The following is a 16,075-nucleotide window of genomic DNA, read 5'->3' on the forward strand; positions in this document are numbered from 1 at the left end:
TATGTTGCTCGTGAATTGTAACCGCGATGTATAATTGTAACCTAATTGGCTAATTGTTACTTAGACTTAGATTGACAAAGCTTGACATAAATGTGGTATACTATCCAGTATCCACAATAAATGCAATAAGCCTAGTTCTGTGTAATGCCATTTAAGGTTTTCCAACTTTGAGCAATAGAGTCCTCATCATACGTGGGAGAAAATAACATACTAGTAATTGTTTAATGACGTATAAACCACGAAACATGTGTGTATACTTTTAATATCATGAGCAGATTGATACGGGAGCAACGATGAATGTTGTAACATTTACTGAAAAGGATACCCTCAAAATTCAGATTTAGTTATGTGGAATAAAAATAATATCTATAAGGAAATGTAGATGCATGAATCAAATTCCAAAGGTGCCAGGTAATGAGCGTTTTTTGTTTTGTGGAAACAATGTTTTCGCGTTAACAAGTATCGAAGCGTCATCAAAAGTTGAAACTTCATTTTACAGCATATCTGTCAAGGGTCTTATGACACGCATGAAGGGGGCATGGATATCATGACGTCGTCACCAACTTTTCAGTGGCACCAATTTTCAAATGCAATTTCTAAACGAAAAGGATGGCGCGCTCATAGGATATCGTATTTGACATTCAGAGAGTGGCGGACACGAATATGACACCTCAATGCATTTTAATATTATTTCTTACCTATCATCGTAAAGGATATTTCCATCGCTCAATCAAATGGTAATTCAGTATATGGTTGCAGCATTAGGGATATGAATCATGTGGATGACCAAGCATGAAGCCTATAAACACGGGAATTCCCAAATTTATTCACTGAGTGGCACTGCACTTGAGATTCAACGGCGAATCTATGTCATCATCTTTCCCCTTGCGTGTAATTTCAATACCTGAAGTGAGTCAAGTGACCATCGGTCGACATGGTCAACTTGACTTTGACCATACTGCTCTCGACTAAAAATAGCACTGCAAGAAGTTGCAATTGGCTACCTATGGATAATATCGACCATGATATAACCACTTTGTCATTATGATGTTGGAAAGATCTAACCCTTTAATTACTGTAGGCCTACTATAAATGCGGTTTGGATTGCTTGTAATTTATTCATTTATTTAATTTGCATCACAACTCCAATAATGATTAGCATTAACAAATGGTATATTGCTAAATTACACAGTAAATTTGCCTCCTCTTTATTCATTGGTACGAGAAAACACGACAATGATTGATTTGTAGTTTGTAGTCTTTTTGTGATGGCGATGAATTTAAACACACCCTGAAGTTCAGGAAAAGTTCAAGAGGTTTGTGCGTGAAGAGGTATAGCTCTGTTTACCGTAGCAGAGTATACTAGCTGAAATTGAGAGTTAAAAAAAGATGAACTACTAGTTTTACCAATTTTATTGAAATAAAGATAAACAAATATGATTAACGTTATGATGCATAGTGTTCCGCGCGCTTTTTAAAAATGTCTCAAAAACTCAGATGCTGTCGAATTACAAAATGAAAGTCACGAAACTTCATTTGCATATCTGGATTCATTCACTTTGCAGATTTTAGCTTTGAACTTTACTTGAGTATCACAAGGTGTAGGCCTATCACAAATCCATAAATGGGCGTATTATTATATAGGCATATTCAAACGTGGTTTAAATGACCTAAATATTTTAAAGAATTTTCTAACAAGATTTTGATTGCACTTAATTGTCATATCCCGCTATGATCCTAGTCAGAGAGAGAAACACTAAACTTTGCGTTGTCTTGTCACCAAATACGTCGGTCGCTTTAGGAAAACCATAAGGTGGCGCTCATCCGTTACAAAATACAACTTGCAATAAAATTAAATCTGAGAATGCTTTTGAGACACACTCTCAATTTTCTGCTAGTCCCCTCAATGTTAGATCGTCAGGGTGTAAAAAGTCTGAACACCTGATGGGACGCATCGATTTCTTTAGGAGAGGGGCATGGAAGTTAGGGTTTGGCGGATTTTTTTTGCCGCCGATGACGGTGGAAAGTTTATTTTTTTACCGCCCAATTCGCTGGCGAAATAATTTTATTTCCAATATTAAGTCCGGTAACCCCCTCCCCCCCAAACACAAATGATAGCTCTAATACTATAGTACAATGAGGCCATCATCTTGTCAATGTATTAACAGAATTACCATTGACGATCATCGCAGTACCAAAATATAATGCATCCTAAATAAATGATTTTGGAAGAGATCATTTATTGTTTAAATTACAAGCTGCATGTCATTTTAGTGTGTTTTAAGTGTGTCTCTTAAGAGTGTCACCTTAAGGTTCCCTTAACCAACGTGAAGATGATGACAAAATGTAGACACAACAAATTTGTATCACATTACCCCATTCTCGAAATAAAGTAGGCGGTAGACCGTGTTCATTACGATATTTCTGCAGTGCAGTGCCAGGATTTTTCCACAAAGGGGTTATGAGAAGTGGCAAAAACTAGCAAATACACCTGTAAGCAAAATTCTTTGCTGTAAGTTAGGATGGACAGTTTTGCCCATATCCCGGGTCGATACCTTACATTGTCTTACCTCACAAAACGTGTAATTTCACCGTTTTCGATCTAATTTTAACTGGGGGAAGTGGATGGTGGCGCCTAAGATGCCCCATCCTTAGGCATGTTTGGCGCCGATTATGTTCATGTCATTTTTACCAAAACCTTAGTTTAAATTCAAATTCTTGTAGCTTTCATATTACTTTGGTCATGTTGGTCATACGTGTGTTTCCAAGCCTTTTACTAGTAATATGCTTATATAAACAAGCAAAACGTTGATTAAATTAATTAATTTGTACATTTTGTACCTATGATGATATTACAATAAAAAAATGTGAATACAAAAAGCCGGTTCCCATCACTCTTATAAAAAAAGGGTGCCAATTAGAACCTTGGTTGTCCCGTGTATGGAACCCTAGCTCTTGGTTCCAGAAATCCAGGAACCCTCTAGAAACCCTTAAAGGTTCAGAGACGGACTGACTGACTTTTTGTGTATGTTGGGTTGCCTTAATATTGTAGCGTCATAAAGACCGACTGACTTTTTGGGGTTGCCTTAATCTTGTAGCGTTGACTAAATGAAATGGATGTAAATATCACTGCTGTCTTCTCTAAGACACATGTTTTATGAGTGGGATGTGTTATATAATGTTCTTGTGGTGGGCCAAACTTAATCGAGTCAGGATGACATCTGAACTTTACAATGTACTTTAATATCATTCATGATTTCCAAATGCGAAATGTTATTGACAGTGACATAGTTTCTAACTTAAATGTGAATGTGCTAAAGGCGTAAAGTCAAAAGTTATTATATAACAACAGGTTATCTAGCCTCAAACATCACTCTGACTTACGAGATCTTTCAATCACTCTTACTTGAGCGGTTTTATATAAGTCAAAAGTTAATTCAGGTTCTCTTGCCTTCTCCGTGTGCATGGCTATTACATTTAAGGTGGTATTGGAGGCATTTTCTGGAAATTATGAGTCGGGTAAGGTACAGTGACCAATATGCTTTTTGTTTGAATCAAATCGGACATACGGTTTCCATAATACATCAAATTCCATTTTCTTTGTATCTTATTGTTTTTATCAATAATCAATATTACAATATAGTTAATGAGCTAAAAGGACTGTAAAGGCTCATTAATATAAAAGAATATTTAATATTCTAGAAAATGCATCCAATACCACCTTATAAAGCATTAAACTATGATTTGTATTAATTTGTGTACAATTGATAGATTTTCACATCTGATCTTTTCAGTCACCGTATACTCCCTCTATATTTGTTATAGCTTCTCAAGTGATATTTTTTACTCAGGCTTTCGCGATCAATAAACTGGTAAATCAGAAAATCGGAGTTGTTGAGTATATTACTTTGAGTTCAACTGAATGCGTTCATCATGATTAATAACATATTTTTATTTTAAATATCAAAAATATGGCATAGCCTATGAGAGGTTCGACACCAGAAAGGTGAGACTGGAAAATTTTGAGTCAAAATATAAAAGTTGAAAAATTTTTGTCCAAATAAAAAATTAAAAAGTGTTTTATATGGTGTCAGTAAAACAAAAAAGAGGGTCAAGTAAGAGTAAGTTCAGAAAAAAATCCAAAACAAGGGGGTCACTGGGTGAGAAGGAGTTGAAAAATGCAATATAGCAAATACATCATACACTATATAGACACCCGCCCCCCTAATGTTGGCAACATCTATAATTATACTTCGTGGATATCCGTGTTGTGGAAAGTCGACCTTGGTCTATCCAATTGTCCATTGGGGTGAAAACATAACCAGACAATCAGCAAGCAGCCATACACACGCTCGCTTTTCTCTCAGCTACACAAACAAATAAAGTTGCAAGATAGGTTAGGCAACAACAGCGTGCACATGATAACATGGAATTGATGTTAGGCCTATGTATAGTCTATAATGTGTACTGGTAAAGGCCCTTATTTTAGAATCGCCATAAGATGTATACACACACAGTGCACATATTTATCAGTAAATTGAAATAAAGCGCCACCGTCACAACTAAAAAACTGCCTGTGATTTTCTATGATGTCCAGGACGTTTCATATGTCGCAACTAGCATGACTAGTTGCTTTTTGAATAATACACACCAACAATATGTGAGAACAGCGCCGGGTAATTTGTCCTTTCATAATGAGGACATCTCTGGATTCGATCTCTACCAGTAAAATATAGGAAGTTACACTGATGTGATAAAAGCAAGACGTGAAACCTTTTGGTAGCTCTTGATAACAATTGATCATCGGAGGACACATCCGCACATCAACCGTTTGACAATCACAGCCTGTGTATTATCTAATTACGAACGGATTCAAAATCTTTGCAACAGACATGATGTGATTCAACAGATGAAACCGCGATATATTCTTGTACATTTCTGTAGCAGGTAAACTTTTTCTGAGCAGTTTGATGAACTTCAGTTCACTGTGCATGGTTAAACTGGGATTGGGATTTTATCTACACTTTCTATATCGTCACTGAAAGTGGAAACCGGTCACTGTGTTTGAAACAACCAATCAAGGAGAATCAGAAATCGGTAAGAACAATAAGATGATGTGTATACTATAGAAATAATTATTGTGTTTTTGTTAGTATCTATGGCAATGACAAAGGTACCAAAATCTGAATTTTGATGATTTTTACCATGGTCCGGATGAGCAAATCACTGAATGGGCCTTTAACCTGTCAAGCGTTCTAGCTTCTAGTTGTCGCTATAAACATGATAAAGGTGTTTCTTAAAAACTATCCGCTAATTTAAACAAATATTTTTTATTTGAATACACAAAAATGCTTTGAAAAAAGTACCAATGGGGAAATTATGCTTAGGATGCAATGTGTTAAAATGAACATTGTATCATCGAATTTTGTAATTGTTCTTGCGATATAGATATGCCCAATGATTATAACTGTTCAATAGAACACAAGTACAGTTGTCTCATTGATTAAGCAAAACAACAGTTTGAATTAAAACAATTGAAATACTGTGTACATTTTGCTTGTAATTCAATTGTCAGCTATTCTTTGTAGACATTTAGTTCACAAGATATTATACTGCAATATAGTCCATATGAAATGACGATGATTCTTGGTGGCGGTCCAAACTGTGGTAAGTCTACCTAGATTCTCACATCAGATTCCAGAGTCAACAATTACAAACATTTCACGAAAACAAACACATTATGTCAAAATCATTTAACTGTTATTTGTGAAATAAAAATTCCTAGATAACATTATTATAAAATTCACGCAATAAGCTATAAAATAGAATAGTTTAATGGCAATATTTATACAAAAAGACATAAATGCAAAAGCTGGCAATCATTGGTCCAAAATGACAACAAAAAAGAATGGCATCAGCTACTTTACAAGAATGGTAAAGCTATTTTTCGCGTTACGATACACGGTTTTTTTAGGGAGCATCGAACCGAGTGGTGATTTTTGAATTGGAAAATAAACGAGACAAAATGTTCTGCCTTTGAAATATGACATTAGGCTCTGCTAGACCTGGCAGCATACTAAATTTGTAAGCGCAGGCGGTTAATACTTACATAGAACAAATACAAAGCCTGTATGCTTTTACAAACGATTTCTCACATCGAATATACAACTTATACAAGACACTTTTGGAAAACATCATAACCATGCATGAAAGTGGCATGTTTTATCAAATGTACCACGTCAACTTTTACTTCTGTCAAAAGTTGGAACAAGTATCTTTTGTTGCTTTCCTAAATATAGAGGCAAAGAAAATATCACAGCCTTCTTTATACCGTGTGTAAAGTGTTGCAGGCTATTATGTGCACCAGAATCAAATCAGACAACTGTTAACTTTGGAGCACTCAAACAATAAAAGCTGCAAACTGAATTAAAGGTATACACGTATGTTTGATAAGGATTTATTTTGTATGATGTGGATGCATCATCATTCGTGAACAGGGGCATTTGTGCATGTGGTGGGGTGGGATATGTTCTTTGGGGTAAGATGGTAGGATGGGGTGTGTGTAGAGTGCATATGTGTGAGAAAGATTGTTTGTTGACATGTCCGGCCTACGAAACAAAACAAAAAATTATCATTCAATAATGTATCAGACTCGCGTAATGTAGACTTTCCACAACTTGGACCTCCACGAACTTTTATCATCCAAGAACTTTGATCGTGTTTGTCTATAGTATAAATAAGGTAATAAATAATACACTTTAATACTTACAATTAGAAAAATTTTAGAAAATTTTTTGAAATTGTGATTATTTTTCCAAGTGTCTGGATACTTTTTTGGCGCAGTTGTGGACTGTGTGTTTGTGAGGTGAGATATAGAGAGAACAAGGGGGAGTGGAGCAGAAGAGGGTGGATGGATTGCTTGATGATTGCGGATATTCCCGATGCATATTGTTTTCACACCCATTGTGCTAACCTGAAATTGGGGTTGCAGTGTATCGATTTCAATTTTGATGTACTATAAACTATACTTGAATTCAAACTATCAATCTTTACACACCTAATTTCATGATTTAGTCTTAAAAGTTGTCTTACGAAGACCTTAAATATGTACTTGTATTAAGAATACACATTAACACAATTCTGAACCTTTTATCATAAAGTTGCCAATATCTATCTGAAACGATTATCTCAGTTAAGACACCATAAAGGATATAAGATTGAATAAATTTCAACATCATTCCACCCCATATAGATTCAAATTAATTCCGCAGTTATTAGGGGATCGGTAGTCTTAATGCAGTGAAAGTTTGTGTTTTCTTACAAGAAGAAATCCTTTACGGGGGTGAGTTGTTGAAATGTTATATTCTTGGGTGACCTTTAGTGGAATAATAACACTCAGTATATTAAAAGCTTGTGAGAACAGCCAGTAAGCTAACTAATATTGCAAACGTAAAAGTCATCTCAGGCATATTGCTCGATCGTATTATGTGCTTTAAAATATCATCAATTAATCGCATCAATAACAAAATATGTGATATTTTTAGCATCCAAATCACCTTTTGAAAAGTTGTTTTTATGTGATTCTGATGCAATATGCGTAATATTTTTAATAAGGATACACGACATAATGGCGAAGAACATAAGACCAATAATTCAATTCCAGCGTATCGTTATCTTCGTTTTGATAACGCATTAATACAAAAACAGCCTTACATGCAGCATATGTAGACCGATAACTTGGGAAACGTATAAATAAATACACGTAATTCATAATTTAATCATCTTTATTTAATTGTGGATCTTCAATAATGCCAAAGTAAAAGAATATCGTTACCGACTTTGTGAGAACTCACTTCTGAACAAGGACTTCATTTCTTCCTTCAAGATTTACGCGATGTAATTATGTTCCATTTGACCCTATTTAAAACAATTCCATGGTATATATGCACGAAGAACGAGACCATTTCTGGCCGTATGTGGATGGGGTGGGTTGAGGGCTGGCACTTGGGATCTATTGGCGCATTGTGAAATTTTCCACTTACATAAAAATACAGAAAATATATTGAGGAAATAAAGTCCACTTAGTAAAGGGAACGGAGTACCTGGGGAAAAAGCACGTGCAGTACGAAAATGAACCGGAAACTAAATACACAAAAAGCCTGGCTCGAACCCGGAACATAGCCTATTTGTTTCGAATTCGTTGATAGCTTTAGACTTCTACGTAGTCCACTTGTCCATTGTGTATACTCTGGCTATTACATTTATGAATGCAGTTGTCGTATTTAGCTCTGTGAGAACATGCCAATAGAATGTGACATCATCTGTACTGTGCATCCACATCTTAATTAAAGCCAGAATGTGTCATTATGTGCGATTTGCTCTACAGCAACGCCCTCATTTTTTTCTTCGAATTTCTACTTTTTTGCACCATAGTGTAATGGCCATGGGTGTACATAAATGCCCTGTGAAAGAAAAAGAAACTCGTCAATTATATTCATCCTTGCTGTTCAATAACTTGATAATTTTGGATTATTCTGAAATATACATTTTGTTAATTGGACTTTCTTTTCTCATTTGACACCCTGTTCGTGAACATTGAGCAAGAATTGACCAAGATATGCGCCTCCAAACTCTCAAACCCCAAAATGAAAAGTTGCAATTTTAACGATTCAATTGTGCCTGTTACACTGTGTGCTTTATTGATTGGCCCGTGGTGCTTGTATGTGTGCAATACAACGATGCGTTCCCATTGAAAATCGTTGAAAATGCAACTTTTGATATTGGGGTTTGAGGCTTTGGAGGCGCATATCTTGGTCAATTCTTGTTCGTTTTTCACGAACAGGGTGTCAAATGAGAAAGCAAAGTCCAATTAACAAAATGTATATTTCAGAATAATCCACAATTATCAAGTTATTGAACAGAAAGGATGAATATAACTGACGAGTTTCTTTTTGTGCCTGGTGTATATCGCTATTCGTAGTACGTCTTGTTTGTATATCCCATCAGCTGCGTGTAGCTCCGTCAATAATCATGATAAATAATACGATTGGCGAAATTATACACGCATTGTAGACACGTTCTATACAAATGTATCATTTTGATTTTACTATAATATTATGGCAATCATAAAAGTATGGATTAAAACAAAATTACACAGATGTTTATCATAATTGGTGTTTATATAAGCAGGCCAAGAAAACGAGTCAAGGCACCATGGCTCAGCTAATAAAGACTCATCGCAAAGTAGTCCATGCCTATTAACCTTATGAATGCACTATAAAACAACAACCAAAGTAGCAAAACGCCATTAAACTCGTTGCAAAGAACCCATTTGTAATGTTTATTCCAAGATACTACATTACACCAAAAAGGTTAATCATATCAAATATACATAGGCCTACGTGGTTTCCTAGCTGGAACCGTATACCTGTTCAATATAGACTAATTGAATCCTTGATATTTATTTGACATTTTGTCATGATAATCCTCGCATTAGATCTGATGCATGATGTTAAAAATAATATTCGTATATGCAAAGACTCTTGTCGGTATGCAATTGATGGTTGAAAGTAGGAGCAAGGGACGCCTATATATTATCACCAAAACAAATACAAAACAACAAACAAACAAACAGAAAATAGGAAAGCAAAAACGAGGGAGCAAAAGAACTAGTTTAATAAGAGGTGATTTGAATGTCTTAAATTTTTTTAAAACTTGCAAAGTTGGATATATCTATAGTGTTCATCTGATCCATGACTTTGGCTTTGAAGGCACTTGCTTAAAGATTAGCATTTTTTTGAGGTTGTCAAAAGCGTTTCTGACCAGAAAACTGATTCAAGGGAAAACATGATTTTTTTTCTCAGTTTCTTTAACACAAAGATATACACACCAATTCAGGTGACTGACAATTGCGTTTTAATGTCTCATAACAAACCCAATATTGTGAATTCTACTAATGCTGATTTTTTTTATGCGGTAATTAATAATTTTATAACAGCTGAATTTTACTTACTCATTTGAAAAGACAAAATGAAAATCATATGGTGTTTTGGTTTCAGCTGTGTTCATATGAAAATATTAACCTTTTGTTATAATTGTATCCCATCGCATTACAAATAATGCTGATATGATGTATGCAGTGTTATATAGTTTGTGAAAGGACAGGGTTTTTAGGGAAAGAAATATAAGATGGAGAGGCGATGGCAGACGCAGACGGGGATAGAGAGAGAATTCAATTAGTGCATTATGGTACACGCCATGGACTGACATAATACAAACGTCTCGAATCTAAGGTCGACTTTCCACAAAATGGATGCTCTTGTCATAATGGGTATATATATGTTGTGTGCGGTACGGTGCTTACGTTGTGGGGAGGGGTGAGTGGGTGCTGGTGTGGGGTGGGGTGTGTTTGTATGAGAGAGAAAGGGGAAAAGGGAAAACGAAATTATAGCTAACACATGATAAGGGTTTTATAAAATGTGGACAAGCAACCGGTGAAATTACTTTATGCACTAAAACACAACAGCTGTTTAGATAAAGGAGAGAAAACTGTATTGTAAATTTTACATTTAAAACACTTCGTTATGGATAGCATTTTATAAACCTTATTAAAACAAATAAAGCTGTTGAATTTATATCAATTTCACTACACATATAAATTCATATTCGTTTATATATCCATATCTATTGTAATTTTACAGATATAAATGATGGCGACCAAACTGAATACATGTATACTATTGGTGTCCCTGGGTGCAGTGATATTATGTGGTTTCAGTTCAGCGGATGTCCCATTAGCCGGAGTAAACCAGGTAAGTCTACCGATCATCGTATTATTGGATTCACTTTAAATTGATGCTTTGTAAATCAAACCAGTTTCTGGAATTTTAAGATGTTAGGATTTTTTTGTAAAATCTCACAGTTCAGCAAAAAAACTAAAGTTATAGACCATTGCCAATAGAAGGCAGTTTCCATGGCAACGGCCATTTATGGTCATTTTTAAAGCAAATTTTCCCAGTAAAATTGACAAAAAATGGGCGTAAATGCCCGTTGATATGAAAACCGTCTTCTCTTTGAATTCTCCTTAAATGGCTTAAACTTAAAGAAGACCTGAATATCTTTATACAGATAAAGTGTAATTAAAATTTTGTAATGCAAGAAATTGCTAAAAATGGTAAAAATGGTCAAATGTTTACCAAAATGAACAAAATCACTGAAGACGTGCATTTTCTGCCTTTTTGGGTGTAGTAAGATAATTACTGAACAAGAATCGTGACCAATTGAATATGGTTGGTATGATAAATTAAACAAGTTTTACAACTTCTATACTTCGAAGAATCGACACGCCCAATATATATTTAATGTTAAGCACAAAGAGCATTGCACGTCAAAAATTAATTTTGTTTCATTGTCTTTTTTTTACCAAAGAACTTTCAGCGTAGGTTGTACAATTTTCATTAAAAAGGAAGAACACTTAAACACATTTTACCTAAAAAATCATGGTCTAAAAGCTTCGTGGTCCATTTCAGAGCAAGACCTTCGCTTTGATTTTTAAATCGAATCTCCCATTCGTATATTAAAGTCTTTATCACCGTGTTAAATTGACACTTGCTTTCCACTCTCGCATCTCACAATTAAATTGAGGTCCTGTAAAATATGCAATTCTTATCAAATTGTATGCATTGACATTACACAACTTACACAAAGTAGTGGAAGCATCGTATGAAGTAAAATGCGATATTAATTTCATATTTCCTATTGTCATACGCGCGTAAATGAAAAATAATGCCTATACACGCCTTGGTATATTACAATTTATTGAAACCTGGATTCCCGATGAAAATTTGGTATATAGGTCGAAAATCCAGGGTTTTCGATTGAAAAACTTGTTTTTTGATCAATAAACCTGGATTCTCGCTGATCAAGTTTTCATCAAGTATATCCAGCTTAGTCGACCGAGAATCAAACCTGGTTTATCGGCGAGATCGAAAAACTTAAATTATCGAGTTAAATGCCCAACAATAATAATAAAAAAAAGTTTTTTACACTCAAAAATATCTGTTTTATTTGGTGAGAATCCAAGTTTTTCGATCGAGAATCCAATTTTTTGATCAAAAATCCTGTTTTATCAGCGATATACCACATTTTTATCGAGAATCCAAGTTTATTGACAGAGAATCAAAAATTTTCGATCGAAAAACCTGATTTATGACTCGATAAACCATGTCTTTTGATCGAAAAACTTGGATTCTCGCCGATATACCAATTAGTTAAATGCACAGTAATTCGAAAAATAAGCCAGGTTTTGCGATCGAAAAATCTGGCTTATTTACGAGAATCTAGGTCTTCGATCGGTCGAGGATCCAGGGTTTTTGATCGAAAAAACCTGATTTATTGGCGAAATACCAAGTACCAATATCATTGGCGCAAAAAAAAAATCCAACGAGAATCCAGGTGTTTATCGACTGAGAATGCAAGTGGTTCGATCGAAAAACCTGGATATCCTCTTTCATTCTTGTGCTCTAATACTGCATATAGTTGGTGTGGTTTTACATGTATAGCAAAGATTACTGAAATTAACGTCGCTCTTTGTTTCTCACTACTTATAAAGGTCATTTATATCGCAGATCGTCAAACATTTTTTACTTAATTAAACATAATTGCAATACGCTGAAAAGACGTCAGGATGTACAAATATTTTATACATTATTATTTAAGAGTGATGTCAGGGTTGGTAATTGATGTTTTGTTATTTATTATTGTCAAACAATATTAGAAGTTAAATGGTCTCAAATGGACCAACTGTCTGTGAGGAAATATTATAACATATTCTGTTAGTATAGACAGCACGTAAACCAATATGCAAACAACATACCAATTAATTCTCCTGGTAAATATATTCTACGCAAAATCAATGATATATCAATTAAGAAATCCAGACATTTATTAGTTTTGCAAAAACATAAGCATAATAATGATGTCGTCATGTCAACCAAGTATAACAAAATTGAGGGTCAGCGCTGTTTTTGAATAATGATCTTTATATTTCAACTGAAGATGATCGTAACCACAAGGTCTGTTGTTATTACTTTACGGATGTTAGTTAGAAATTGGTAAGGGCAGGAGACAGATTTGATTAAAAAAGAACGTTCGTGCAATTAACGATGGGTGACCTGATCGACAGCCTCATTCCTCCACTTTTCCCGATCAAAATGAAGATTTTGGCATCAGAAGAAAGCTCATATTTTACCCATAATCCTGGTGAAATTTGGCTCTAAAACATATTTCATTTAGATGTTATGAACGAAAAAGTGATAGCCTCATCTCCAATTGTGGTATACGGTTTTGTCTAATATCAAAATGGCTAGTGCAATTTACCTCAAAACTTGGGAATCAGATCATTTTGGTAATAATCCCATCACCATCACTTACTTATGATAACACAAAGGAAATCTAAATTATAAAATTGTTACCATGAAAAGTGGAAAAGTCCCCGCACAGGTATATGTATGTCCGGAGTTTTTTCCCTGGTTTATCTGCCTATGCGTGTTGTTTCCATTGTAATTTCATGTTTAATTGTGCTAGAGTTTCCTATTGTTTTGGAAGCCATTCAACTGCTGATATCTATGGAACAATTTGTCCAATTTCAATTGAGTTTTCTGCAAAATGTAGCTTTGCAAATGATCTATACATCAAAGTAGAAAAATTAAAATTGAATATGCCCGACTTAGAATGATTTTGCTTGATCACACCACATAAGAATAACGATTAACATGCATAAGCATAATTAATTTGATCTCGTGCGCTAGTTTGTGATGTTTGAATGTTTCTATTATGTTCAAGCGTATGATGCGTAAGCCTCTTCCCTTATATATTTGCAACAATAAGATGATTAAGATCTGAAATAAATAGAAGACCTATTTTAAATCTCACAAATTCAGAATAAAATCCTAGTTTGCTTGACAGCATCGTACCTAATCAATCATCATGCTTTACCGGGGATTTTATATTAAACAATATGCTTTATTACAATCAAGAGTCAATGGTCAAAGTAATCACGAGTAATGGGTCACACGAATTACAGAAAGCTAATTTAATACACGTGTAAATCTTAGAAATTAGTGTTGACGAAAAATAACGTCAATTTACTCAATCTTATTTTCCAAGAATTTTTCATTACACAAAGGGATATTTTTAATCAACTGGTTTATGTTCAGTGACGTTAGCCTGACATCTATTTTTCATGTCTGTGGTGTACCAAAAGTGACTGTTATAGCACACCTAACGGGTTCTTCATATACTAGAGTTCAATTTTATTTTTTTAATTTCTCTGAAATAGATATTCACATTTGATCCAAATAATTAACAACCAAACACAAGTGGCATTGGTAACTTATGAAGTTTGAAAAAAAATAGAAATGTTTACTTTTGAACACAGGACGCGTTCTGGGTTCAAAACGTGTTACAGAAAAGATGTAAATTGGATATTCCAGAACACTAAAGTGTTAAAGAACACAGTTTGGACACCACTGGATGTTCAAATTCAAAAATTGAACACAAGAAGTGCTCATATGGTGTTCCAAATAGCAGTTTTCAAAGTGGTGTTCCGTGTGAAAGGTGTTCAAAAAGTATTACAAAATAGTTTACAGAATGGACCATTGCTGTACGAGATGCTATCTACCGTAGATAGCAAATATAGTATACAATGCAATATACCATAATGTTCATTCTTTTTAACATCACACGTCCAAATTATTTTATAGAGTGTACCATTGCTGTTCGGGATATGCTATCTACCGTAGATAGCAAATATAGTCTACAATGTAATATACCATAATGTTCATTCTTTTTAACATCACACGTCCAAATTATTTTATAGAGTGTACCATTGCTGTTCGAGATGTGCTATCTACCGTAGATAGCAAATATAGTCTACAATGTAATATACCATAATGTTCATTCTTTTTAACATCACACGTCTAAATTATTTTATAGAGTGTACCATTGCTGTTCGGGATATGCTATCTACCGTAGATAGCAAATATAGTCTACAATGTAATATACCATAATGTTCATTCTTTTTAACATCACACGTCCAAATTATTTTATAGAGTGTACCATTGCTGTTCGAGATGTGCTATTACCGTAGATAGCAAATATAGTCTACAATGTAATATACCATAATGTTCATTCTTTTTAACGTCACACGTCCAAATTATTTTATAGAGTGTACCATTGCTGTTCGAGATGTGCTATCTACCGTAGATAGCAAATATAGTCTACAATGTAATATACCATAATGTTCATTCTTTTTAACATCACACGTCCAAATTATTTTATAGAGTGTACCATTGCTGTTCGGGATATGCTATCTACCGTAGATAGCAAATATAGTCTACAATGTAATATACCATAATGTTCATTCTTTTTAACATCACACGTCCAAATTATATAGAGTGTACCATTGCTATTCGGGATATGCTATCTACCGTATAGATAGCAAATATAGTCTACAATGTAATGTAACATATATAATTTTAAATCTATAATGGATAAGATCCATTGGATAAATACTTGAGTTGGTTGATTTACATTTGAGACTGACTGAATGTTCCGTTATTTGGTGTGCTGATTATCAAAGCAATTAAGGTATAATTTTGGTCACCCCTATACGCCTCGTTGCAAGACAAACTGCATGATATTAAATTCCTCAACATTGTTTAAATGCTAATATTTGGCAGGATGATATCTCATCCTTAATTGCCATATAAACTATGGTAAAATAAATTGGCGTGTAATGCATGCAGTCAAGTATACATTAATGATTTGCCTATGAAGGGTGCAATAATAGGCTCTAAATTACGGCAAGATTCTAATGGTTTGAAATGACTTTTAAAAGATAATAAGTTTCAATATCATTTTAAAACATTATGGAAAACCGCAGAGGCTAAGCAGTAAAAAACCCAATCAGAATAGCCATTATATGAACTTAGGCAAATTGCCCTTTGCGAGATTATGCCATGTACATCTGCTGATACGTAAACGTAGTGCTATCTACTGCTGATAGTAAAGTTTA

General features: G+C 34.4%; 1 protein-coding gene across 7 annotated transcripts in view; it reads left to right on the top strand.

The window, feature by feature from the left end:
- Nucleotides 1-16,075, top strand: part of LOC140155909 (uncharacterized) — a 157,323-nt gene that overhangs the window by 20,556 nt on the left and 120,692 nt on the right. For 6 of the 7 annotated variants that reach the window (XM_072178919.1, XM_072178925.1, XM_072178923.1 and 3 more), the window contains exon 2: nucleotides 10,701-10,811. In XM_072178919.1, the coding sequence (XP_072035020.1) occupies nucleotides 10,707-10,811 (105 nt within the window). In that variant the 5' untranslated portion in view covers nucleotides 10,701-10,706. Of the gene's footprint in view, nucleotides 1-4,344; nucleotides 5,098-10,700; nucleotides 10,812-16,075 lie in introns of those variants that run through there. The other variant, XM_072178920.1, reaches the window with a different exon arrangement.

The sequence above is a fragment of the Amphiura filiformis genome, chromosome 6 (genome assembly GCF_039555335.1).
Source record: "Amphiura filiformis chromosome 6, Afil_fr2py, whole genome shotgun sequence".
Classification (NCBI taxonomy): domain Eukaryota; kingdom Metazoa; phylum Echinodermata; class Ophiuroidea; order Amphilepidida; family Amphiuridae; genus Amphiura; species Amphiura filiformis.